Source organism: Mauremys mutica, chromosome 7 (genome assembly GCF_020497125.1).
Source record: "Mauremys mutica isolate MM-2020 ecotype Southern chromosome 7, ASM2049712v1, whole genome shotgun sequence".
Taxonomy (NCBI): domain Eukaryota; kingdom Metazoa; phylum Chordata; order Testudines; family Geoemydidae; genus Mauremys; species Mauremys mutica.
In genome coordinates, this window is record NC_059078.1 from 98,854,819 (window position 1) to 98,881,108 (window position 26,290).

General features: G+C 40.4%; 2 protein-coding genes across 7 annotated transcripts in view; one reads left to right on the top strand and one right to left on the bottom strand.

The window, feature by feature from the left end:
- The window catches only part of MARCHF5 (membrane associated ring-CH-type finger 5), a 59,104-nt gene extending 38,308 nt beyond the window's left edge, over nucleotides 1–20,796 (bottom strand). Inside the window, exons 1-2 of one of the 2 annotated variants that reach the window (XM_045023063.1) lie at nucleotides 20,451–20,796; nucleotides 18,492–18,596 (exon numbers count right to left, since the gene is read on the bottom strand). In XM_045023063.1, coding sequence (XP_044878998.1) covers nucleotides 18,492–18,596; nucleotides 20,451–20,494 — 149 coding nt within the window. In that variant the 5' untranslated portion in view covers nucleotides 20,495–20,796. The remainder of the gene's footprint in view (nucleotides 1–18,491; nucleotides 18,597–20,450) is intronic. The other variant, XM_045023064.1, reaches the window with a different exon arrangement.
- Nucleotides 20,797–20,802: 6 nt separating this feature from the next.
- Nucleotides 20,803–26,290, top strand: part of CPEB3 (cytoplasmic polyadenylation element binding protein 3) — a 191,083-nt gene continuing 185,595 nt past the window's right edge. For 2 of the 5 annotated variants that reach the window (XM_045023059.1, XM_045023060.1), the window contains exon 1: nucleotides 20,804–20,988. The gene's annotated coding sequence lies outside the window, so the exon portion shown is untranslated. Of the gene's footprint in view, nucleotides 20,989–26,290 lie in introns of all 5 variants that reach the window. The other 3 variants (XM_045023056.1, XM_045023061.1, XM_045023062.1) reach the window with 3 other exon arrangements.

Genomic DNA, 26,290 nt, shown 5'->3' on the forward strand with positions numbered 1-26,290 from the left:
GTCTCTACTCTTCATTTCTTTATACTGCATTTACTTGGATCATACATTCAATATGTATTACAGATAGCATGCACGATACACCTTAACATAGTTTAATGCCACACCCAATTTGTCTGATCTTTGTATGTGATCCTGAACGGCTGGTTGAGCACCCAAGTAATAATGCCTGGTAAAGCCTTTAAAATGATAATTAACATCTGTGGCTTAGATCCAGATGTTTGGATAGATGGGGTTCATGTCACTGTCCTGTGTGTTTATCCAGATTAACCAATCCAACTTCTGAAAATTTTGCTCAGTTCATTCAATTTTCAAAAGAGAAAATTACAACCTGCCATAGTCTGCTACTTCCAACTTAGCATACTAGGTCATATTGCTTTTTGGGTAGAATCAGAATTAGGAAGTCAGACTCCTGCAAGTAAATCAGAAAAACCTTTTTTGCATGGATTTAGAAATAAAAAATGGGTAAAATGATGATCCAACCAAAGCTTTAGGACAGGGTAATATTTTTTAAAAGATTCCCTTCTTTTGAGTTGTTTTCAGTTTATGCACATACTTGTACATGCAAATTAGGTATCTGCACACAGACATGGCTGGATGCATCTGCATGCACTGATTTGCCACACAACTTACAGTAATCGGGGCCTGATAAATGCCTCAAGAGGTGGTACCTTTAATTGCGGGCTAGAATGCTTCAAGTTCAAATTTGACATACGGACTTGACTCGCACCCAATGCTGATTCTTTTTTTGCTGCAATAAGGTATATTGCTTTCCAAAGGTTATACCCAGCTCCCTTTGCTCATCCTTAAATTAAAGGTTCTATAGTATTTTTCAAAAAGCATACAAAATACGAAGGCTCTCCAGCTTAAGAATTTACCAGACCAAAAATGTAGTTAAGCTGGAGTTAAGGCTAACAACATGTCAGTGATTTAAGGATTAAGTACTGTTAAAACACTGTGGTTAAAAGCCAGTCATTAAAATCAAGGACAGTCAGACTAATCTTAACTTTAAAAGAAACCAAAGCATTTGAAGCTATGGAAAAGCAGTTAAATCACTCAAATCTTACTTCTGCCCCATACCTAATTAACACCCCCACCCCCTCCATTTTCTCCTCTTTATTCATATCTACTTTGTAACATGTTTTTGGATCCAGAACTGTAAGCGCTTTCAGGCGTCTTCCACATGCCAACTTCTGCCCCTAAATTACACCCATGGAAGTGTACCAAAGACAGGTTGCACAGAATAGACAAGATGCAGAATTTGGTCTGCAGAATCTATATTACTGATGTAATACCTGCAAAGCAAAGGACCCAGCTTGACATTCAGATTCTAGAAAAGTGTGCAGGGCAGGAAGTTATTAAAAAAAAATCTATTTTTTTCCTTTCTAAACTAAGCAAATATGGGCTGCAGTAGATAGAGACCACAAAGAACTCACAATGCTATTTTGTGACAAGGGCTGCTGTGTCACCCTTTTTTAGGTCTTTGGCCTTCTGTACACTTGCAAATTTCACAACTATAATACATCACTAGTGCAATTCCCTAGTAATAGCAATGGTGGAAGCTGTAAACAGAGGCAGGACACAGAGATTTTGTTCACCATGTTATATAACCATATTAAGTCTGAGCACTATCTCCACTTCAGCTTCCAGTATTGTTAAAACTGGTGGAGCTACACAGGTAGTGAATTATGGCTATGAAGCTTGCTCCGTCGGTACCGGGCAAATTAGTTGAAACAATAGTAAAGAATAAAATTGTCAGACACATAGAAAAACAAACTCTTGAGCAATAGTCAACATGGTTTCTGTAAAGGGAAATCGTGTCTTACTAATCTATTAGAGTTCTTTGAAGGGGTCAACAAACATGTGGACAAGGGGGATCCGGTGGACATAGTGTACTTAGATTTCCAGAAAGCCTTTGACAAGGTCCCTCACCAAAGGCTCTTACGTAAATTAAGCTGTCATGGGATAAAAGGAAAGGTCCTTTCATGGATTGAGAACTGGTTAAAGGACAGGGAACAAAGGGTAGGAATTAATGGTAAATTCTCAGAATGGAGAGGGGTAACTAGTGGTGTTCCCCAAGGGTCAGTCCTAGGACCAATCCTATTCAATTTATTCATAAATGATCTGGAGAAAGGGGTAAACAGTGAGGTGGCAAAGTTTGCAGATGATACTAAACTACTCAAGATAGTTAAGACCAAAGCAGATTGTGAAGAACTTCAAAAAGATCTCACAAAACTAAGTGATTGGGCAACAAAATGGCAAATGAAATTTAATGTGGATAAATGTAAAGTAATGCACATTGGAAAAAATAACCCCAACTATACATACAACATGATGGGGGCTAATTTAGCTACAACAAGTCAGGAAGAAGATCTTGGAGTTATCGTGGATAGTTCTCTGAAGATGTCCACGCAGTGTGCAGAGGCGGTCAAAAAAGCAAACAGGATGTTAGGAATCATTAAAAAGGGGTTAGAGAATAAGACTGAGAATATATTATTGCCCTTATATAAATCCATGGTACGCCCACATCTCGAATACTGTGTACAGATGTGGTCTCCTCACCTCAAAAAAGATATTCTAGCACTAGAAAAGGTTCAGAAAAGAGCAACTAAAATGATTAGGGGTTTAGAGAGGGTCCCATATGAGGAAAGATTAAAGAGGCTAGGACTCTTCAGTTTGGAAAAGAGAAGACTAAGGGGGGACATGATAGAGGTATATAAAATCATGAGTGATGTTGAGAAAGTGGATAAGGAAAAGTTATTTACTTATTCCCATAATACAAGAACTAGGGGTCACCAAATGAAATTAATAGGCAGCAGGTTTAAAACAAATAAAAGGAAGTTCTTCTTCACGCAGCGCACAGTCAACTTGTGGAACTCCTTACCTGAGGAGGTTGTGAAGGCTAGGACTATAACAATGTTTAAAAGGGGACTGGATAAATTCATGGTGGCTAAGTCCATAAATGGCTATTAGCCAGGATGGGTAAGAATGGTGTCCCTAGCCTCTGTTCGTCAGAGGATGGAGATGGATGGCAGGAGAGAGATCACTTGATCATTGCCTGTTAGGTTCACTCCCTCAGGGGCACCTGGCATTGGCCACTGTCGGTAGACAGATACTGGGCTAGATGGACCTTTGGTCTGACCCGGTACGGCCTTTCTTATGTTCTTATGTTATGTTCTTATGTTCCTGTCCATGCACTCTTGCAGTTTTTAGCCCTTATGCTTGAGAAGATAAGCACTGCATAGGTACACCTTGAAAAGGCTGTGTGTGGTCCTCAGTCTAAAGAAAGATATCTTGATACAGACATGCTAATTGTTTCTGTTCAACTCAATGGGGAATTAACTCTGAAGTATGACTTTGGCTGCTTCTGCACTTTTAAGGAAGACTGTTGCAGGCTCCATCAGCATTAATGCCACAAGCATTTTTATAGCCTTGTTGCCCTTATGTGCCCAAAGCAGGTCCAAGTGACAGGGTGATAAAAATGCCCCAAGTAAAAGGAACTACAATAGTCAAGCCACAAGATGACAAGAGACTGGGGGGAAGTGGTGAGACCACTATTAACAAGTAAAATCAGTGTGATTAAAACCTGTCAGACACATCTTAACCACTGACTGATGCATGGTGGCTGGTAAACAGGGAGTTATCAGCTTCGGCTGATAACTCCATTCACACAGTGAGACAAACCAAACACTTAACTATTCATAAAAATATTCTCTGACACTGCATTCTTCATAATATTTCTCTCTGGCCACCTGAAAGTAGAGTCAGAAATTCTATGAAGTAACCATCATTTATTGTAGATAACACCCTTCTGCTATCATAGACCACTGTTAGGAAAGTGGCATCTCCCTCCTATTAAATGCTGGATGAAGGAAAAGTCAAAATAACCACTTTACTCCTGCTTCTGCTTTTAAACAAAATCTGGATTTTATTCATAACAAGGAGAGAGTTGGCTCTAGGGATCAGATTGAATAATTGCTATAAGAGTATTAAAATGAAAAGTTAAGATTCCTACAGAACTGTTTTGCTTTCTTACAATGATAAAATTTAACCCTGACAGCAAGGAGTTGATTATATATGTGACTAATACAACAGAGACATAGGCTATTTCAATAAGGATTGTAACAGCAATACAGGAATTGAACCATTTCTTAGTTATCTGTGACCATACTGCAAAATCTATATGGAACTGGGCAAGCCATTCCATGGTTTCCTTGAAGAACAATGCAGCATTAATAGCTGCTTCTGGCTGAGAGTCTACACATCTGAAAATCCCTAAGGCCGTTTGCATCGTCTGGTCCAGAACATCCCCTGAAGTATCTGCATCTAAGAAAAAGTATCAGAGAGGTAGCCGTGTTAGTCTGGTTCTGTAAAAGCAGCAAATAATCCTGTGGCACCTTATAGACTAACAGACGTTTTGCAGCATGAGCTTTCGTGGGTGAATGCCCACTTCGTCGGATGCAAAAGTGGGCATTCACCCACGAAAGCTCATGCTGCAAAACGTCTGTTAGTCTATAAGGTGCCACAGGATTCTTTGCTGCATCTAAGAAAAAGGATTTAGTACAACTAACTAGAGAGGGATTTATATAAACAGTTGCTAGGTAGGATTCCCAAATTTCCTCACTCAATATTAGATTTTTGTCAGGCGCTATTTCAGCACTGCATGCTGCTCAATTGTTACCCCAACATCTTTTTGAAAATAAATATTTTTCTACTCTTGTCTTTCAGATACATAGGGAGAGCACTCTTTTCTGCCCAATGGTTCTTTCAGTCCTGGAAACCTATTTCGCCAGTACCAGTTCTCCTGAGACCAAAAATTCAGGGATTTCTGCCTCAGAGGCTAAAAAGTTTATTTGCCCTTTTTATGAGTCAGAAGATGGAAAAGTGGAGACTGGAATTTCTAGCAGTCCTGCTGGTAAAGCGATCCTCTAACAGAGACCAGCAGGCAACAGCAATCAGTGGAGCACCCAAGCCATGACAGAAACCACACATGGTCTTCTGAAGATAAAAGCGCCAGAGAACCTTATTCCTGTATTTGCTACTTCCTAGCAAGATAAAAGCCCGAGACCCACCACCCCATCCCCAAAAGATGTTGCTGCAGTCATGTAGCTCCTTCACCACTGGGATCTGCGAGTCATCCTTAGAAATCCAGTTTGGAGCTTTTATTCTTGATGAATGAAGTTCCACAGCAGAGCTGGGTAGTCCAGCTAAAGCTGTGGACTGCACTACTGCAAGATACCATCTAATCAAAGAAGTTTAAGGTCTATTCAAAATACTGACAAAACAAAATGTCAATGCAGTCCTGCAAAGTACCACTGCAACACCTATTGCATTAGTCATTAAATGAGTACTCTTTGGATGAAGCTCCATAGAGGTTTTACACTCAAAATATAATGGACTTTTTTTTTTCAATTAAAGAAGTTTTTTGCTTTTTCATATGGTAATAGAGCAACAATATATGCATCTTTTAAAAATGATTTTCTAGTTACTCCATCCAGTTTGCGAGGCAACTATTTAAACCATAAAAGACCTATGAAAAGAATCACGTAATATCCTTTAACCTTTAGCCAGTTATGAATAATGAACAACAATCCCTTGTATTCTGTCATCAGCTTTCTCTCTCTATTGACAGTGGCTGCAGGAGAAAGGGCTAAATAAAACCACTTGGTTCTTGCCAGATTTTCCATTTTCTTGTATTGAATAAAACATGACCTTGATCTTACTACTGAATCAGGTCACTACTCAGATAGCCAGCCTTTTTTATTTCAGGTTGTTAAGTGGAACAAATCATCATTTCTGACAAACTCAAACCTCTTTCCTTGATGCGCTCTACAAAATCAAAACCAAAACACTAACACTGTTTTGACTTAAAAAAAAATCAAGCCATATAATTATTTCAACCTTGGAGTTATGGTTAGAGCTACCTTCTGATTCTCTCCTATGCTTGTAAAAATCTCCAGTCTCAAAAGATCTTTGTCTTTTTTAATTCTTACTGGTCAAAATAGAATCTCACCAATTCAGTTCTCTGCAAAACAAACCTAAAACAAGTTGTTTTTAGGAAGAAAGTCTGTATGCAATAAAAAAACCTGGAGTGAGGGAAGAGCCCCTCAAACTCAAAGCTCCTATACCCCGAGCACCAAATAAACAATCCTCAAAGTCTGTTCCAATGTCACAAGCTAATTCTTGCTTAAGAGCAGTTTTCTTCAGAGCCAAGCAGTTCTTTAACACTAAGAAGGCCCCACATCCACCTGTACCATCTCCATTGCCAAGGGGGCTCCTCCAACATTAAGATCATCCCCTCACGAACATACTGCTCTCTGCAGGCAAGATGCTTTGACACAGTAGGTTACCACAACAGGTTCAATAATTGACAATTTCTAAGAATGGATCTCTCTACCAAGTCTGGTATATGTCTCTAGACCATCAAGTGGTCCAGAGATATATACACGGAGCACATCATGGGACACCGTCAGTACCAGGCCGAGTAATTGAGAACGCCAGTCAGGGAAATAACTCACTTCCTTCCTTCCTTGACGAACCAAGGGACGCACCCCACCCATCTACTTATTCACTACACAAATACTGACTTGGACTCTAAATAATTCTATGAGTGGCATACCCTAGATAACTTATCCACTGACGCTTTAAAAACGCCTGCACCCCCATCTGGGTCTATGCTGGTTATGTACTATGTATATATCTCAAGAACCTTGTAACCGACACTTGTAATCCCTCATAACCTAAGCCTGACCTCAGATGTACAATACCTTCCTCTTTAACTTGTGTACATTTGATTTTAAACATTAACTTTAATAAAAATTTTAAATCTGTTATATTGACCTAACCTCCGGCGTAGACAACACTGTCAATGTGAGAGCTTCTCCTGTCAACATACCTACTGCCTCTCACATAGGTGGATTAACTACACCAACAGCAGAAGCTCTCCTGTCGGTACAGTAGCATCTTCACTGAAGCGCTACAGTGGCAAGTTGCACTGGTGCAGCTGCACCGCTTCAGCACTGCACGTGAAGACAAGACCACAGGATTAGAGGCTTCCCAAACATTAAAGTTACAGACCTCCCTTGTTGGCATGAAAATATTTCTCTCTCTAAAAAGAAAATATTTAGCTGTTGTGGACATTTTTAAAAGGTTAACGCTAAGTAAAATTAATATTTAAATAATTCTTATTGTTGCTTTAACTAAATATAATACATTACATACTAAATAAATAATTACATTATTTGTATTATATTATGCAATCAACATAATTAAATTCAACACTTCTAAAACTGAAACATAAAATGTGGGGGATATTATTTGAAAAAAGTGTGTCTTATCAAGTAGTCAACTATGTAGATTTAGTGGAGTTTCCATGATTTGCATAGCATTAAGTTTTTGCTTTAAATGTACAATGTTTTTAAAAACAATGTGCTATATAAATACCATTAAGAAAAAAAGGAAGAACATTTTTCCTTTCTGGCAGCCCATGCTCCTAGAATGTAACTTTAATGGAGGTCCTGAAACAAATCCAGGAAAGTACACCTGAGGGACTTTTTAAAAAAAATTTCTTGGATGTCGAAACATAATTTAAGACAAACATTTAGAGGTTATTTACAACTAAGTTATTTTGTTATTTCTAAATTGCCTGTAATGATTAGGGTCCATCTACAAACTATAAAACAAATTACATGTTGTGGTTTAGAAGCTCGACTACAGTGAATAAAATGAAGAGAAGAAAGATTCACTTCTGCCGCCATTTCTTTCAAAGTAAACTTTCAGCTGCATGGTTATTCAGGTCTGGCTGGGAAGGTGATGGAGGCTCTAGTTGGGATCCAGCAACAGCTCCTGTGATAGGAGCCCTCTTAACATCTACCCTGGTTAGGGGAAGGAAGGTAACCATGGCATACATTTCTGTTCCTGAGAGAGACAAGAGTCCAGATGGTAAGAAGGGCAAAGTAGCCCATTATAATTGATAACATGACTGTTCCATATAAGTACCGTCTACTGGGTTTCTTCTGAGGAGCTAACCAGAGGCATCTAACCCATGGAAAATTACAGACAGGACACTTCTTAGCAAGGGTGGGTTACTAGCTGAGATTAAAAATCTTCCATCAGGCCCGGTGAAGCGCCCAGATTAAGTAGAGGAGCATTATTAGAGACCTTCAAGCAGAAACTATTTATTTTTCAGATTATAGGCAATTTTTGTCATGATTAAGCTACTATAGGTATTATTCACTAATTCTTAAACATCTTTAACTTTCTATCCATACCAGATTGATACTATATATATTTCCCCCCTTGAACTAACCTTGACTTCTCATGCTGCTATGGTTCTCCAATTACATTCAATTTATTTGCCAGATGTTCATCATTAATTGTAACAGATTATAATGCATAAAAAAAGTCACAAACTGCAATTATTTGGAGCTTCTAGAAAAAAAATATTCTTCATCATGCACTGTCACCATGACCTAAATTATATCTAATCTGGAAAGAAAATCAAAAGCCACTGAATCACTGATCAGTGGGTCAATAGATTCAGTACCCTGTTATGTTGGACCTGACATAGGAACACTAAAGTTAGAGCTTCTTCCATGTCTTGATCTGTGAGCTTGATCCAAGTGGCATTTTCAATCCACAAAAACCGTCCCTTCAGCTCTACATCAAATGGCTCAAACTCAAAGAAAACAGAATAGGAAAAAGGAGACCATCAAAGATATATGCAGGAAATCTGAACTCAAGCCCTCAAGTACTTGGAGTAATCACAGCTGTGATTTAATGATGAAATACCACTACAGTTTGAACAAAGATTAGACAACAGCTTCTTTAGACTATCAGAGTATTACTCTTAAACCAGGTCTACACTACAAACTTACATCAACTCAAGTTACGTCAGTATAGAGCTTCCGCAGTTAGTATATTGCTTGCATGCGTGCATACCTGGCTCCTTGTGTCGGCATTGTGCATACTCACTAGGAATGCTTGTGTAGATGCAGAGTGTGGTGTGCCATGGGTAGGCATCCCACTGTGCAACTTGCCACGGACTAGCGCATTGACTTGCAGGAAGTTTGACTATACATGATGAGGCTGAAACAAGTCACATGGGGTGACTAAGAGCATGAGGCCAACTTCCCATAATTATATCTGTATGCCATTATTTTTGTGCCTGTTTTCAAAAATCCCACAAACCTGCACAGCCCTCTTCGCTGTCTACCATCTCTGACAGAAGTATGAAGCCTGCATAGCTCTGCACTATTGTCATGAGAATTGCAAGCACAGGATGCATGATCCTTCAGTATTTGCTGAGCCGCAAGAACCACTGAATGAATGGGGAATATGACAATTCCTGGGAGGACAGATTGCTATGGGAGAACCAATTCAGCTGCAGATGGCGGAGCAATTCTTCTGTTCCCAAGCAACAAGCACTGACTAGTGGGATCGCATCATAATGCAGGTTTGGGATGACAAGCAGTGGCTGCAGAACTAGGCCCTGTGCTCATGGTCTGATGCAGTAGTGGCTTGCAGGACCTTACTGAACAGGTCATCCCAAGTCCTCTTCTTTCTCCTCCTCATCTGGTTCAGGCATTCCATGAGCATGGGGTGGGGGTGGGGGGAGAGACCATGAAGTCTGCAGTAGCAGCAACTGCAGATAAAACACACAGAGGTACCACTGTCAGAGTATTCACCAAGAAAGCAAAACTTACGATGCCAAACTAATTCTCCTTGGGATTGCTTGTGCACAACACTAGTCACAGCACCAGTCATGGTGAGTATGGGACTCCGGGTGTTGGAGAAACGAGGAGGGAATTGCTCAATTGCATGAATCTAGACGTATAGGGCAATTACATTGAGTACTGGCACTATTTTCCACAGGCAGTGGTGATTTTAGCTGATCTCTCACTCCTGAGGGTAACAAAGGCACAGAGAATACAGCTGCTGCTGGCATCCCAAAGCTGCCAAGGGCCATATGCTGCAGCCTGCATACTGCAATGGTGCCTGCTGAAGTCATCGCTGAGCAGTATGAGCAAGTGCCCTACCACAGGGAAAGAAATAAGGCAGCCTTCCACAGAAACCTTTGGGAGAGGACTGCAGAGTACCTCCATGCAAGTTTCATCGAGATCTCTCAAGAGGATTCAAGGGACATCCCGGTGTACATAAACAAATTGCTCTGTATGACCCCCCTCCCAACACCTGCATAAATGAAAAGCTGATAACACCTTAATCTCTCTTGGTTGTACCATTACTTCTTCTAGAACAAGTAAAGTAATTAAAAGTCAAAAGATGTGTCCTACTTACTTTGGAGGTACCATCCCTGTAACTATTTATTCCTTCCCCTCCACTGAGCTCACCTGTGCTTGACTGGACTGTGGTGGAGTCAAAAACGGGTCCTGGCTCCCCACGCAGATGGATTCCCCCTGCCCTGGTCATCTGATCCCCATATTTCTCTTCCTCATCTACCACCTCCTCATTCTTGCTGTTCATGGCAGGGGTCTGAGATTTGGGCTACTCAGAAATATCCATGGTGCCGTGGGTGTTTCCCCATTAAATAGGGCACGCAGCTCTTCATAAAAGCGGCAAGTGTGCAGCTTGGCACTGGATCGATTGTTGGTCTCCCTGGCCTTCTGATATGCTTGCCACAGCTCTCTGCTGCTGGTCCCATCATAGCTTTTATCCTGCATCCCCTGAGCAATCTGCTCACAGATGTTGAGGTTTCTATGGCTGGTTCAGAGCTGTGCCTGCATAGCCTCTTCTTCCCCACAGGCTCAGGTGATCCAGTATCTCCAGTCTACTCCAAGCTGGAGTGTAGCCAGCATGGTCAGCTGGGCAGTTGCACTCAACAATGGAGAGCTGCTAGATATGCTCACCAAGCCAGGCAATCAGAAAAAGGATTTTCAGAAATTCATGGGGCTTTAAGGGGAGGAGGGGCTTTGGGTCCATGTGACTTCCCGGGCAGTGGAATTCACAATGGTGACCACAACAGTCAGTGTGGGGCATTATGGAACAGCTGCTGGAGGAAAGTTAGGGTCGACATAAGTAATGAAATGTCTACATACACATGCACCGCTTGGGGAGGTGGTGTTACTATGTCAGGATAATGGGGTGCTTACAGCAGATCAATTTTAATCCAGATATGTGTACAACTAGGTTGTCGTAAGCTGCCTTGTGTTGACATAACTTTGTAGTGTAGACTAGGCCTTAGTCTGCAATCTGACTAGGAATGACTATCTTGGTTTACAGCCATTATTCTGTTAGCAAGGAGCTAACATAAGATATCAGATCCATTGAGAACAGCTTTGTTATAGTCCCAGTTCCTCCAAACTTCCAGTCAAAAGAGCGACAAGCAAAAATTATATCTGCTATGAAAGGTTTAATTTTCCATAGGAATAAAAGGTTGACTTTATTATTTTATCTATTAACTTCCTTTACCATTCATTAACTAAACTTACCCTTAGATATCTGGAGTTTAAAGAGATCACTGTCAAGATAGTATTGATTTTAAAAAAATATTTTAAAGATCTCTCTATACCCCCCCTCAACATCACACATGGCATCAGGTGTTGCTGCACTAATCCTACCCACTCCACCCTGGGTCATGTTAAAACTACACTTTGAACATTATTAGATATGGAAGCATTTACCCTCCATTACATGTGTGTGATGGGGTGGATTAGGCCCAGATGCCCCCTGCTGGAAGCCTCTTGGTCCTGCCATACTTGTCCCAGAAAACTGCAGGAAGACCAGGAGGACCCTATAAAAAGCAGTGCAAGAGATAAATGGTTCCTTGCTGGAGCTAGAGAAGTACAAGTGGTGCTCCCGGCTAGCCAAAGAGAACTCCAGTACAATGGACAGCTCAGTGCTAGTAGGGACTAGGGGAGTGAGGAAGAGCTCCTGGTTGCCATCTGGTCCTGAACTTAGAAGGGCCCTGAGCTAAAGGTAAGGTGTCAATCAAGGCTGGGGCCAAGGGGAAGTGGCCCAGGGAACCAAAAGCAGTTTTGCTAAAGGAACACAGCAGAACATGGCTGCTATTCTTAGGGTCTCTGGGCTGGGACCCAGAATAGTGGGTGAGCCCAGGTTCTCCCCCCCCACACACACACAGGCCAGTGGGGAAGGTTAACCCCCAGAAGTGGACTGAACTGTCAGGAGGCCTAGCTGGAGCCAGAACAAACCAAGAGGGTGAAACCAATTGCCTCCAGGGAGGAAGCCCTGGGGGTATGGCCCAATGCCAGGGCTGGGACTGGTTTAAAAACTGCAGACACACCCGACCAGAAAGGGGGAACTCATGAGAGGTGGGTGACATGCTGTTACAACATGTATTGTGTTATTGCAAGATATCAAATATTGAATTTTAGCTTAAATGGCACTGAATTATGTTTTGGGAAAACGCCCCTGCATATAATAAATAATAGATGGACATTACAAATGTAAGAAATAAAGGACAGGGCAACTGTTGGGTATGCTAACTTTGACTTTTAAAATCTTTTCAGAAATATAGCAGCAATAGAACTTAAACAATTGTTCTGACAAAAAACAAACCATAAAAGCCAGGAAATGCAAAGATAGATTCCATTAAATAATTCTGTGTTGCATTAGCTCAGATGACCCCAAGCTCTTTCAATAAAAAGTTTCCAATTTCATTTAGGTAGTGAAAGGATATACTCTCTGGACACAAAAAATATTTAACACAAATGCATTAAAAAGGGACATCAACTTACAAGCCAGACTTCTGATATGTTCTTTTTACCTGCTGTTACTGAGGGCAACTGGAGATCATTATAATTGAAAGATAATTAAAAAAACAAAACAGTGTTTACTTTTTCCATTTGACAACACTTTGTATATATAGTCTGTTTCACTAGCTTGTCTATATAGGGGAATCCACTCAGCATAAACTTTGCATATTTTTAAAAAAGCCTTTGACAGTTCATTCTGGAACGTCTTGAAGCGTTCTGGTATGCCAATAAAAAGTTAGCATCAAGACTTGATATCAAGGTGCAGCATGCACAGTTTCAAGTAAATGTGGACGTGGCTGAATGATTTAACAGACACTGGTGTCTCACAAGGATGCATTCTCTCACCTCTATTTGGCATTGCCTTTGACTTAGTTATGAGGAAAAGTTGTAACACAGATATCACAAAGCTAACAGTACACTAGAACACTTGGAAGAACTACGTCAGCAGCAAAACCTAAGTGACAGCTCAACCAACATGGAAGCAAAGACCAAAAGACCCTACAGCACGCAAAAAAGTCTGGGTCAATCAGTTATAAAAATCAAATACAAGTAGTACCCTAGAAACTCTCATCTCAAGCATTTTGCTAGAAGGTAAAGGAATACAAGAGGTGGGTCAATTCACATATCTTGGCAGTAACATGCAAGCCAACAAGAGATATCCAGAAGGAAATCATGTCACAAACAAAGTGGCATTCACCAGCTTAAACAAGATTTGGTCACAGCAATTCTACAACTTAAAGACCAACTACAAATCTTCATCTTATATATTATTTCCAGTTCAAGGTATAGATGTGAAAGCTGGATCCAAATGCCTCAGAAACACACTCGGTGTTAAATAGAAATGAATGTATAACACACACTGAGATTTGATACAGTTCAACAACGTATCTCCAAAATTATCCAGAAAGTGAGGGAAATATCTGTGTTAAGAATGAAGCAGGATCATCTGCCATGGCAAGCATGCCACTGGGCAGTTGGAGCAACATTAAGGGGTCAATCTAGTGAATGCCTCTGTCAAACAGTACAAAGGGAAAATGTATTTGACTTAACAGAGGACTTGCAAAGAGTGGCCCAGGATGGACAAGAATGGCGGAGTCTTGTTTGTATCCTAAGCCATGACTGACAGTGCAGGAAGGATTCAGATTGTCACATCTATGTTTTGAACGTAAGTTACTATGCAACAGTGCAATTTGTTTTTAATTAAGAAAATTTTTCTTCGTTTAAAAAAACTCTCACTAAATGCATTTTATTTATTAATATTTCTTTAATTTATAAAATGCAATGATTTGGTGTTTTTAGGGCAAGTGCACTCTGAATATTGGATAAATGGTAACAGCTAGTATGTCTGCTTCAGCCATGTGTGTCAGATTTAAATAAACATTGAAATAAAATATGAAAAATAGGTTCATCTGAGAATTGTCACTCTAGAGGGATACCAGAAATTCCTACCAGCCCCTAACTATAAACACTAAAATCTCATTTGTAAAGAGATTAAAAAACAAAAAAACACTGTTCTTAATTATCTACTGCTTACTATGTAGTGATCAAATACTTCAACACCAGAAATTCTGTACACAGAATATCCTATACTTATATATTCCTGCAATAGTGTACTTATTCAAAATCCATGCCTTGATATCAATGAGAAAAAGAAACAAATTGAAACCAGAAGTGATAATCGTACTCAAAGTGGACAAAAATTTAATTTAAATCAAGTTTTTAAAATACAGTAATATTTTTTTTTAAATAAGAATATTTAAAATTAAATTTGAAATGACAAACTATATTAAGGCCTACAGTTACTAAAATCTATCAATCATTTAAATTAAATAAAAAAAATAAGCAGTACAAGTTTGCTGCTAAAGTCAAACCACAGTGAAAATCACTGGCTAAACACCTGGAACCAGAGTTTGTTAAAGTGCTAAACCAGCTTTTGACAGAAGTAGCCTCTTCTGCAGGTACAGAGAGAATATTTTCTTCATTTCAGTTTATTCAGCCTGCTAGTGCCATGTAATGACTAGTTCATCCAAAGCTGAAAAACTGACTGGGAACTGAAAAAGTAGAAAAGCTTGTTTTCCTCTACCAATATATGAATAAAAATGAGGTGCGACAGGATGAGATCTATTATTCTAAAATTGTGAAGGAGATGGAGAACAGAAATAATCAGTTGAATTCATTAACCACAGATACTATTTTGTCTAAATCGGTTTTAGATGTAAAACATGTTTCCATAACTTATTTATTTAAATACTTAAAAAATAAAATAAAATGCTATTTTTGTGCATTTAATTGAATTCCAATTTCCACTCCCAAAGCAACTTAACATAAATGTCAAACAAACAAAAAACTCTAGTAAATAAGAAAAGCATCATTAACCATTTTCTATCATAATAATCCAAATAAATGTATGTTGAGCTATATAATTGCTTAAATAAATGTGGATTGATATAGTATCTCCTCCTGATCAGCAAAAAGTAAGGTCTATATTTAGCTACAAATCAACGAGAATCAACCTCTCTTTTAGGAAAATAACTAAGAAGTACAAAGGCAAAACAAGATATAAAATTTTTTTTTTATATCAAGATTTCCTGCTTGCTAATTTAAATCATGATTGAAAACTGATTAAATCCAGCCACCCTGATATGGTGTTAATTATAACAGTATTCATTCAGGTGATGTTATCATACACTAACACAGTGATTCTCAACTTTTTCCATACCAGCACACTCTTTTCCAACTACAGTACAACCTCACAGTTACGAACTGACCAGTCAACATACACCTCATTTGGAACCATAAGTATGCAATCAGGCAGCAGCAGAGAGGAGAAAGAGAAGGAAAAAATCAAAACAAAACACAAATACAGTACAATACTGTATTAAATGTAAACTGTTAGAGAAATAAAGGGAAAGTTTAAAAAAAGATCTGAAAGGTAAGGAAACTGTTTCTGTGATGGGTTTCAGAGTGGTAGCCGTGTTAGTCTGTATCAGCAAAAACAATGAGGAGTACTTGTGGCACCTTACAGACTAACAAATTTATTTGGGAATAAGCTTTCGTGGGCTAAAACCCACTTCATCAGATGCATGCAGTGGAAAATACAGTAGGAAAAGATTTTTATATATAAAAATATATATTAATTACACACACACACACACACACACACACACACAACATGAAAAAATGGGGGTTGCCATACCAACTCTAACAAGACTAATCAATTAAGGTGGGCTCTTTTTTTTTTCCTCCTGCTAACTTAGTGATAATCAGAATGGCCTATTTCAAACAGTTGACAAGAAGGTGTGAGTAACAGTAGGGGAAAAATTAGAATGGAAAATAGTTTTTAGTTTGTGTATGACCCATCCACTCCCAGTCTTTATTCAAGCCAAATTTAATGGTGTCCAGTTTGCAAATTAATTCCAGTCCTGCAGTTTCTCGTTGGAATCTGTTTGTGAAGTTTTGTTGTTGAAGAATTACAACTTTTAGGTCTGTAATTGAGTGTCCAAGGACGTTGAAGTGTTCGCCGACTGTTTTTTGAATGTTATAATTCTTGACGTCTGATTTGTGTCCATTTATTCTTTTGCGTAGAGACTGTCCGGTTTAGCCAATGTACATAGCAGAGGGGCATTGCTGGCACATGATGGAATATATCACATTGGTAGCTGTGCAGGTGAACGAGCCCCTGATGGTGTGGCTGATGTGATTAGGTCCTATGATGATGTCCCTTGAATAGGGTTTCATTTAAATTCAGAGGGTTAAAAGCAGCATTTAGCTGTATTAAGTCAATGTTCAGTTATAAATCTTTGAAAGAATAATCCTAACGTTTTGTTCAGAAGTTACGAACATTTCAGAACTACTAACAATCTCCATTCCCAAGGTGTTCGTAACTCTGAGGTTCTACTGTAGCTGGGTATCTACCCAAGAAACCCCTCCCATTTAACAACAAGACAAAGTAGAAGGAAAGGCTGGCTGTAACTCCCTTGACATTTGTTCATAATCCAATGCTGAAAACCCATGCACTCGTATATTTTGGTGCCAAATATTAAGGTTTCTCTTCTTGCTGACCACCATATAAAACATAATGAAAGCAATGACACGTATCTATATGACATTGGCAAGTACAATGTGTAGGAACGCTACCCTTCTCTGTGGCTTTTGTAACCTTTCTTCAATCAGAAAGAAATACCATTGATGTTATATACATGTCAGTCCCTCTAAATTCCCTTTTCGGCACCCTGCTGCATTCTCAATTAAATTCAAACTCTTCGAGGCTTACTCCTTCTTACCACTCTGTCATTTTCTCATACTTTCCTCTGTACCATCTTTCATGCTGCCTGTGTACTTAGAGCCCCTTCTCCCATCCTGGTTGCAAAAAAGGTGAGTTTCTGCTTGCTTTTTACCTTAGAAATATCTGGAGCATCAAGTCTAGTATTCCCTAGTTTTGCTGGAGGACTTCTTTGGGAAAGATATTGTCAGTGATGTGTATGGTGAGCTCATACATCTCGAGTCAACAGGTTGCATGTAAAATCTTTAACAAAGACATCCTCTTTCACCGAAGTGTTCATAAGGCATAGGAACTAACCAATATCATGGTCAGATTAAAAATCTCTTCCCCTTCAACTGTTCATCTTTAAGTCTCTTGTGATCTTTAACTTTAATTAGTTTTACATCTGCCACAAGCCTGATCTTCTCTAGGAAAATTACCTATTGCTGACAATGGATACAGTTGAACTGGTGCTGAACACGGTTTAACTGCAAATGCAGACCTGGGTGCTGAAACATTGCTGAACATGTTTGTTACTGACACTTGCCAATGGGTAATTTTTCTAGTGTAGGCAAAGCCCTAAAGAGTTTTCCATGATACACAAAACCTGAAAAAAACAAGCCAAAAATAGTTTTTACTTAGAAAAAAACATTTGTGCCTTCCAAATTCATAAAGCAGCAGCAAAATACACCAAAACTCATGTTTGTTTGGTTCCCCCCCCCCCATTTAAAGGTCACTATACCCATTTACCAGTCTAAGACCTCAGCTGTACCAGCTACCACCCATTACCTCCCATTAACACACTAGCCCACAACGGAGACCATGAGGCTGAGTGTAAAGCAATTCAGGTTGTTACCACCTTAAAAGAGGTGTTCACTGGAACAAGCTACACAGTTGTGATGTGATATTACATCTGTATGTGGGGCTGCAATGAACCTCCAAAGTGTGTGTTTTAGATCTCGTGTACAACACTAAAGCACCAATTTTATCAGAAGCAAGATAAAAAAATACTAGTGTTATAAAGAGGGAAATCTAGAATAGAATTTAGAAGATACTGAAGTACAGATGGACACATTCCACTGTTTGATAACCTGCCCTGTTTTGGATTTGCAATGCTCTCCCAGATTTTTTTTTTTTTTAGGAATGTTCTTCCTCTCAGTCATTCTACCATCCTCTCCACACCTTTATTTTCTTCCTTGTCTCTTCTCTCCGTTACTTCTCCTATCCATGTTGTTGTTCACCTTGACATTGCTCCCTCTCAGTAGCTCCAAAATCCAACTCTTTCTTTCCCTTCCTGCTTCCAAAACCATTGGTAATCTCTTGTCTACATTACTGCAACCTCCTTGACAATCCCCTGCCTAGATTATAACCTTTTTCTCTCTGGCTGGCCTGACTTTAACTTTGCACTCTTCCATCCTACCAAAAATGCAGACACCAAATTTATCTGCTTTTCTCTTTCCCACTACACCACCCTCTTCCTTCTACAAACTCCTCATTCTCACCTTAAACGCTGCACACAGCTCTCCCCCTTCCTCACATAATTTAGTGTCCATCGCTCTTCTGATGGCAGCCTATATTTCACTAATTCCACTTTCCTTAAAGGTGACCTGTAAAGGAGACACACATTGGGTTTGTGCCCTATTTGCTTCCTTCTGATGAAGGCTTGACAGGTTCTCCACACCATAAATGGCATGGAGAAGATAACTAAGGAAGTGTTATTTACCCCTTCACATAGAACTAGGGTCACCAATGAAATTAATAGGCAGTAAGTTTAAAACAAACGTAAGGAAATACTTCCTCACACAACTTATAGTAAACCTGTGGAACTTATTGCCAGGGGATGTTGTGAAGGCCAAAAGTACAACTGAGTTCAAAAAAGAATTCAATACTGATGGACTTATCCTCCATGAACTTAACTATCAGCCAGAATGGTTAGAGACACAGCACCATGCTCTCAGTGTCCCTAAACCTCTGCCTGCTAAGATTGGATAACGGTGTGGATCACTCAAAAAAGTGCCCTGTTCTGTTACCGTCATCTGAAGCATCTGGCACCACCACTGTCAGAAGACAGGATACTTGGACTGGATGGACCACTGATCTGACCCAGTGTTGCCATTCTTATGCATCAGCTATCATCATAAAGCAACAACAAATGCACAAACCCATTTGCTTTCTTTTGCAGGTCATGTACTCCTCTTCTGCAGCCTTCTCCTACCTGCATCTCCAAACTTTCTTCCATGAGGCCTCCTATGCCTAAAGTGTCCTCTATAACCCTCACAAGTAATCCTCCTTTGCTTTTACATCCCTTCCCAAGTCTTTCTAGACACACATGTCTCACCATCAGCTTAGTACCTAAGCAACTCACAGGTACTGATTAATTTATCCTTACAACATCCCTTGTAAGATAGGAAAGTGCTATCACCACTATTTTATAGATAAGGTACTGAGGCCTACAGAGACATGTCTACACTAGCACTTTTGTCAGTCAGGGGTGTGAAAAAATACTCCCTGGGTAAGTTTCGCCAACAGAAGCACCAGTGTGGACAGCACTATGTAGGCAGGAGACATAGGCTTTGGCTACACTTACACTTCAAAGCGCTGCCGCGGCAGCGCTTTGAAGCGCTAAGTGTAGTCAAAGCGCCAGCGCTGGGAGAAAGCTCTCCCAGCGCTGTCCGTACTCCACCTCCCTGTGGGGAATAACGGACAGCACCCAGCGCTGGGGCTTTGACTACACTGGCACTTTGCAGCGCCGCAATTTGCAGCGCTGGAGAGGGTGTGTTTTCACACCCTGCTGCAGCGCTGCAAATTTGTAAGTGTAGCCAAGCCCATAGGTACACTGCTCACAGAGGGTGGTTTAATTATGCCAACAGGAGAACTCTCTCCCATCTGCATAGAGTGGCTATGGGAGACCTTACAGGGGTGCAGTTGTAACATCTGTAGTGTAGACATAGCCTGTAAGTGATTTATTCAAGGTGAGATAGGAAGTCTGTGGCATAGCCAGGAAGTATCTTGAATCCCAATACAGTGCTTTAACCAAAGGCAAACGTTCCTCCACGTCTTTCCATAGTCTTTCCCACAAGTCTCTCATGCTACCCTCATGGAATCAGAATAAACACTGTACAAAAACAAGTAATCCCACAAGTTTATTTTCCATAAACCTCCTGGTGCCTTATCTGATATCATCTCTCTGAGACTCATACATCACCTAGATGTGGTCTCCCTGAAGCGCCTGGTACACACCCAGGTGAAACAATCAAACACCGGTGACACAGAAGAGCTCCCCCACGTTCCCCTATATCTGTGTGGTTATCCCCACCACACGCACACTCCCCCGGCCCCCTCTGTCTCCCCACCACCCCGGGCATGGACGCACCCGCTCACACACACGCCCTCCTCTCTCCCTGTATCCATGTAGGTATCTATCTTATCACCCCCACCCACGCACCCTCTCTTCTCCGTACCTGTCCAGGGTCTGCTGCAGCGCCAAGCCCGTCTGGTCCGACATATTCTCCGGGTGCGGGGACCCCGGAGGCCCCGCTGCAGCAGCGGTATCAGGAGGAGTCGGCCTAATACAGGGCCCGAAGCCTGACACTAGCGCAGGGGACGCGGGGACCTCCCCCCGTGGCGCAGCTCCGCCAGGCCCTCCCGCAGCAGGCAGGGTGCAGGGTAGGCCGCTAAGGCGAGACAGTCCCTGAGTGAGATCCGGGCCGCAGGCTCCATCCGCTGCGCGGACTGAGCAAGCGGAAAGGGGGGCGGCACCTCTGTGAGGTAAGAGCCAGGCCGCCCCCTCCCGTGCGCGTCAGAGCGCTGGGGAAGGAGGGCCCCGGAGCACCATGGGAGATGTAGTCCCCGCGCCTGCCGCTACTGAGGGGATTTAAAGGCCCCCGGGGCGAGCGCCGCGGCTGCTGCTACCGTTCCCCGGTGTCGAGTGCGGGGCAGGTGGGCGCTGCTGCCTTCGGAGGGGGACGCGGCGGGATGGCCGCACTTGCTGCGGGAAAGGTCAGCACCCTGTCCCCTCTCCTTCCCCGCGGGGCCGCTCTCTTGCTAGCGCCTCCCTTCCCCGAGGGCCTGGGGGCGGGGAGGGGGAGAAGAGCCCTTTCACTCTCTTCCCTCCTAGTAAAGTGGCGGCTGTGTCCCAGTCCCCTCGCGGGCGCGTGTGTCACGCTCCGGGGCAGCGTGGGGATGGATCCTGGGGGGTAGATTATAGCCTCCCCCAAGTACTTCATTGTAAAGCTGCAGCCCTGCCCTGTCTCCTCGTCCCCAGGACACAAGAGCGTCCTCTCCGCCCCCAGTGTGACATAAACAGGTGCTGCTACTTAGTGTCTTGTCCTCCAAAGCAGCTTTTGCCCCCCCCCGCGAGATTCCCCCGTTCAGAAGAAAGAGGTCTCTGGTAAATCATGAGTAAGCGAGAGAGAGATTCGTGCTGAGTACCTGGCTTTTAGCTTAACAGGCTGCTGAGGCGGGTGGTGATTGACACGATTCAAGTGAAATTGCCAAATATTTGTTTCTTTATGGGGGTTTATTGCCAATAACAAATAAACACATGCACCCTTTGTTAATGTCTCCTCGTACTTCATTAAAGCCTTTCACTTAAAAGTCCTCATTAAGGGTATCCTTAAGTAAATAACTGAAGTGGGGCTTATTCAGCAAAACTCACCTTCCCTAGCTATACCAGGCACAAGGGACATGCCAAGAAGGAATATGGGAATAGTATGAATTTTCTTGTTTTGGCTTGTAGGCATACTTTCTCATGGAGGAAAAAATAACCCCTTTCTAAAAAGTCATCCTAGCATAATGTAATGTACATATTTCTCTAGATGAAGCTGTGATGCCATCTCTACATCTAAAAAATCTCACGGTTCTTCCTTCCTTACTGTCCTCCACTCTCATCTCTCACTTCTGTACTGATGTACGAAGATCCTACATTGTGTCACTTTGGCCTAGGGTAACCAGACATCCCAATGTTAAGGGGTTTGTCTTATATAGGCAACCTATTACCCTACCCCCTGAAAAAGAACGTATCCCGATTTTTCACACTTGCTATCTGATCACCCTACTTCGGCCAAGGAAGGGTTGATGCCATACTTTCCATGATGTTTGCCAGAGGTAGTTAATAAAGAGCAGTTTGAGGTGTTCTCATCCTTAGAATACCTATAGAGAGCATCCCTGCAACCTAAGTCTTGTTAGACAAGGAATGACCAACAGTGACTGGTACCTGGGCCATGTGATTGTCTTGTTATTTTGTGGCTATAATATACAGTAATAGTGTCTTAATATTTTACCAAAGCACGTCTCAAATTGTAAACATACAACTACACCACAATGCAGGCACTTCTGGGAGATTGCGGCAAAATGGCAACTTCTTGGTAGGAATTGGACACTGCACAGGTGGGGCTGAGGGGGGCGGGAAGAGGGAAAGTGAATTTTATTTAATCTTTTATTATGCTTATCACAAACTCTAAGAACATAACAATTTTAGTAAACCTAAAGTTTAACTAATACATAAATTAGAGAGAAAGATAAAAGCCCCTTTCACAGGAGCATCCCAAACATCTTGTAAGTTCTTTCATATTGTGGGCTTCTTTATATAATTACATAGCTCTGTCTCCTACAAATTTAGCTAAGGATGCTAGGGTACAGGTCAAAGGCCAACACACTATCAGTTGTATTACCTCACTAATATTAATTGTTTATTTTAACTTCTAGTTCTGTGGTAATAACACTTCCTAACATTAATTTAAATTAATTTTAAAAAGTTAAAGTGCTAGCTGTAGTGTGTATAGATATTGTTTAAGGCTATGATATGGCAAACATTTAAAATACTTGCATAACTTTACTCACGTGAGTAGTCCCTTTAACTTCAGTGGACATGTTTAACTAGTAAAGTTACACATGTATTTAAATGTTTACAGGCTCGGGCCAAGTTTTCCCGCACAGCTCTGTTAATGTATGTCATTTCAATAATATTTTATTGACATGAAAAGGGCTTCCACATCAGTCCTATCTTCTACTGCCTTGTTAATCTAGTACATAAATCTAGCCTGCTAGGGTAAGTCTGAAAACAATTTTGCAAGGCCCACACATTAATGTTACTAGCTTCTGTCCCCATTGATCACTTCACAATGCACAGAACAGGACTTTTTGAGAAGGGTCTATAAGCTGATTCTTTGGTGTCTCCCAAACTAAACAGATTTATTTTATGTAAAAAAGAGATCTTTGGATTACCACCAATTGTCTGTACTACGGTCTGTTTATACTTGTCAACAAACACCTTAAATAAATTTCTCTAAGCTTGAGGCCCCCTTTTATCTGAAGGTTTTGTATGCACCCTACTGAATTTTAGCTTACATCTCTTCTTCCAGTAAATTCACTATGGAATCTAAAGTAGCTAGCAATATTTATAGAAGAGTTCAGAACAGTTGTCTTATCTAATATGTGTAAGCTTGGGAGAAAGTGATATCTGTTACAGAAGTATGAAAAAAAGAGGATAAATAAAACTTTTATCTCATAACTCATAACTTATTTCTGTTATGATTTTGTACTAGCACTTATCACTGTAGAGATTGACTGGCATAGCAAAGGTCCTGGGGGACTTTGTGGAGTTTTTGACTCTTTTCCCTTCCTGGGTATAGGAAATTCTGATGGGGTAATGATGTGTGGTTTATTTGTTTGTTCGTTTTTGTCTGGTGGTAATCATTGTAAATGTCATTCTGGCTATGGTGGAAAAGCTTTATCAAAGAGCAAGGTATTCATAGATTATAAGGACTGTGAAGGAACCATTGTCTTAGGGATGTGCTTTTTTTTTAAAGTGGTACAAGCCCCAATGTGTGTGTAGTATATCAGAGGGGTAGCCGTGTTAGTCTGAATCTGTAAAAAGCGACAGAGTCTTGTGGCACCTTATAGACTGACAGACTTATTGGAGCATAAGCTTTTGTGGGTGCATCCAACGAAGTGGGTATTCACCCATGAAAGCTTATGCTACAATACGTCTGTCAGTCTATAAGGTGCCACAGGACTCTTTGTCGCTTTTAATGTGTCTGTAGTTACACTGGTGTAAAGGTACCTTATACTAATATAGCTTATTCACCTTCCTGTATGTGGGCATAGCTATACTGGTATAAAGCACTTTTATACCAATATAACTTCATCCACACTAGGGGGATTATACCATGTAACTGTCCTGTTATAACAATGAGGAGTACTTGTGGCAGCTTAGAGACATCAAGAATTATAACATTAAAAAAACAGTCGGAGAACACTTTAATCTCCCTGGACACTCAATAACAGACTTAAAAGTTGCAATTCTTCAACCAAAAAAACTTCAAAAACAGATTCCAATGAGAAACTGCAGAACTGGAATTAATTTGCTAACTGGACACCATCAAATTAAGCCTGAATAAAGACTGGGAGTGGATGGGTCACTACACAAACTAATTTCTCCCTACTGTTACTCACACCTTCTTGTCAACTGTTTGAAATGGGCCACTCTGATTACATTGGCCTCATTACCACTACAAAAGTGATTTTTCCTCCCTTGGTATTCTACTGTCGAGAATAGCCCACTTCCACCTTAACTGAATTGTCTCGTTAGCACTGACCACTCCCCCTTGGTAAGGCAACTCCTATCTTTTCATGTACTGTATATTTATACTTGCCCATTGTATTTTCCACTCCATGCATCTGATGAAGTGGGTTTTAGCCCACGAAAGCTTATGCCCAAATAAATTCCTTATTCTCTAAGGTGCCACAAGTACTCCTCGTTGTTTTTGCTGATACAGACTAACACAGCTACCACTCTGAAACCTGTCCTCCTGTTATAGTTAAGGCAATACAACTTTCTAGTGTCATAGTTTTCCCTTTCCTTTTTTACCTCTTTGAAAAATAGCAACACCTTCCTCATGAGCTTTCTATATTATATGCCATTCAATATACATACCACCTCTCTCTCTTTCTCTGTGTATATATATTTGAATATGTAAAATTTAATTTGTGATGTATATATTGAAAGTCTGCAAACATATTTTGTGTGTCAGAGTTAAGGTTGTTGGAAGGAACTTGCACACATCAGTATTTCAATGAATGGTATGTGTGAACAGTAAGAACAGAATATTTGTATGAATTGTCTTTACTAATATCTTTTAAATATTTAATGGTAAATTTGTAGTTGTGTTTTTCATAAGAGTTTTATATTATGTCAGCAATCTGAACTTACGGTTAACACATTTTAATGTGAGAATGTCCTTGCTTTTTTTAGAAGAAAACATTAGCAGTCTTGAAAGTTCTTAAATTATTTGGCATAGGAAATTATTTGAGTGCATAAATTTTCTGCAATACCAGGCTCCTACAGGTTTATGTAAAAAAACCTATGCACCAGATGAATATATTTCTCTAAAGCTCTTACCAAGCATCTGACATGAATTTTTTTCAATCTTCTGCTTCAATAAATGGGCAGAGGCTAGGAAAACTCTCTTAGATCTCAGCCTAGTTTGGGAGGACATACAAGGAAAACTGCTCATAGCATAGCCCCTGATCTTGCAAATGTATCCACATGTTTTGGACTTCTGCACTTGCACAGAGGTCATTGACTTCAATGGATCTCTGAATGGCAACAAGTGTCTGCCTTGGCGGATGCATTTGCAGAATTGGAGTCTAAATCCATGGAGCATTTTATGTGTTTAAAGAGCAGGTTTCCTTACATATATTCAAAATGTCAAGGAGCTGAATAAGGTAAAGATTACTTCATACTCTGCAGATTTTTCCAGAATTGAGGGTCTATATGGGCTGCCTCCCAATTGTTTTCATAAATATTTTCTCTGTTGTCTTTTCTAACATTAACAAAAGCCATTTCAACAGATAATTCTCATAACTTTTTATTGGAAAAAAACTATCTATGCTTGACATTTTGTTTAACTCTACGTTTACTTACAGATTTAAATGTAAAAGCAAAGCCATGAATAAGGAGTCCAAAACATTGATTTTTTTTTTTTACATTTCAGAAAGGAGTAATTTTTAACTGCTAAAATAATGAACACATTTACTTGTCACACCTAATACAATAATTAAAATGCCACTTGAAAAAGCTCAGTGTAATCTTAATGATGACACTGTTAACAACACATCCATAATGAAGTCTGTATAATATGATAGATACAAAACATGATGACATAGCAGAACTTTAATAGCAGTAAATCATGACTTGTAAACCCCTTAAGTTTTATTTGAAAGAGGAACAATGGAAGGAACAATGACCACTCAAATTTGGTCCAAATTCAGATTTAGTGAAAACAAGCTTTTGGCAACA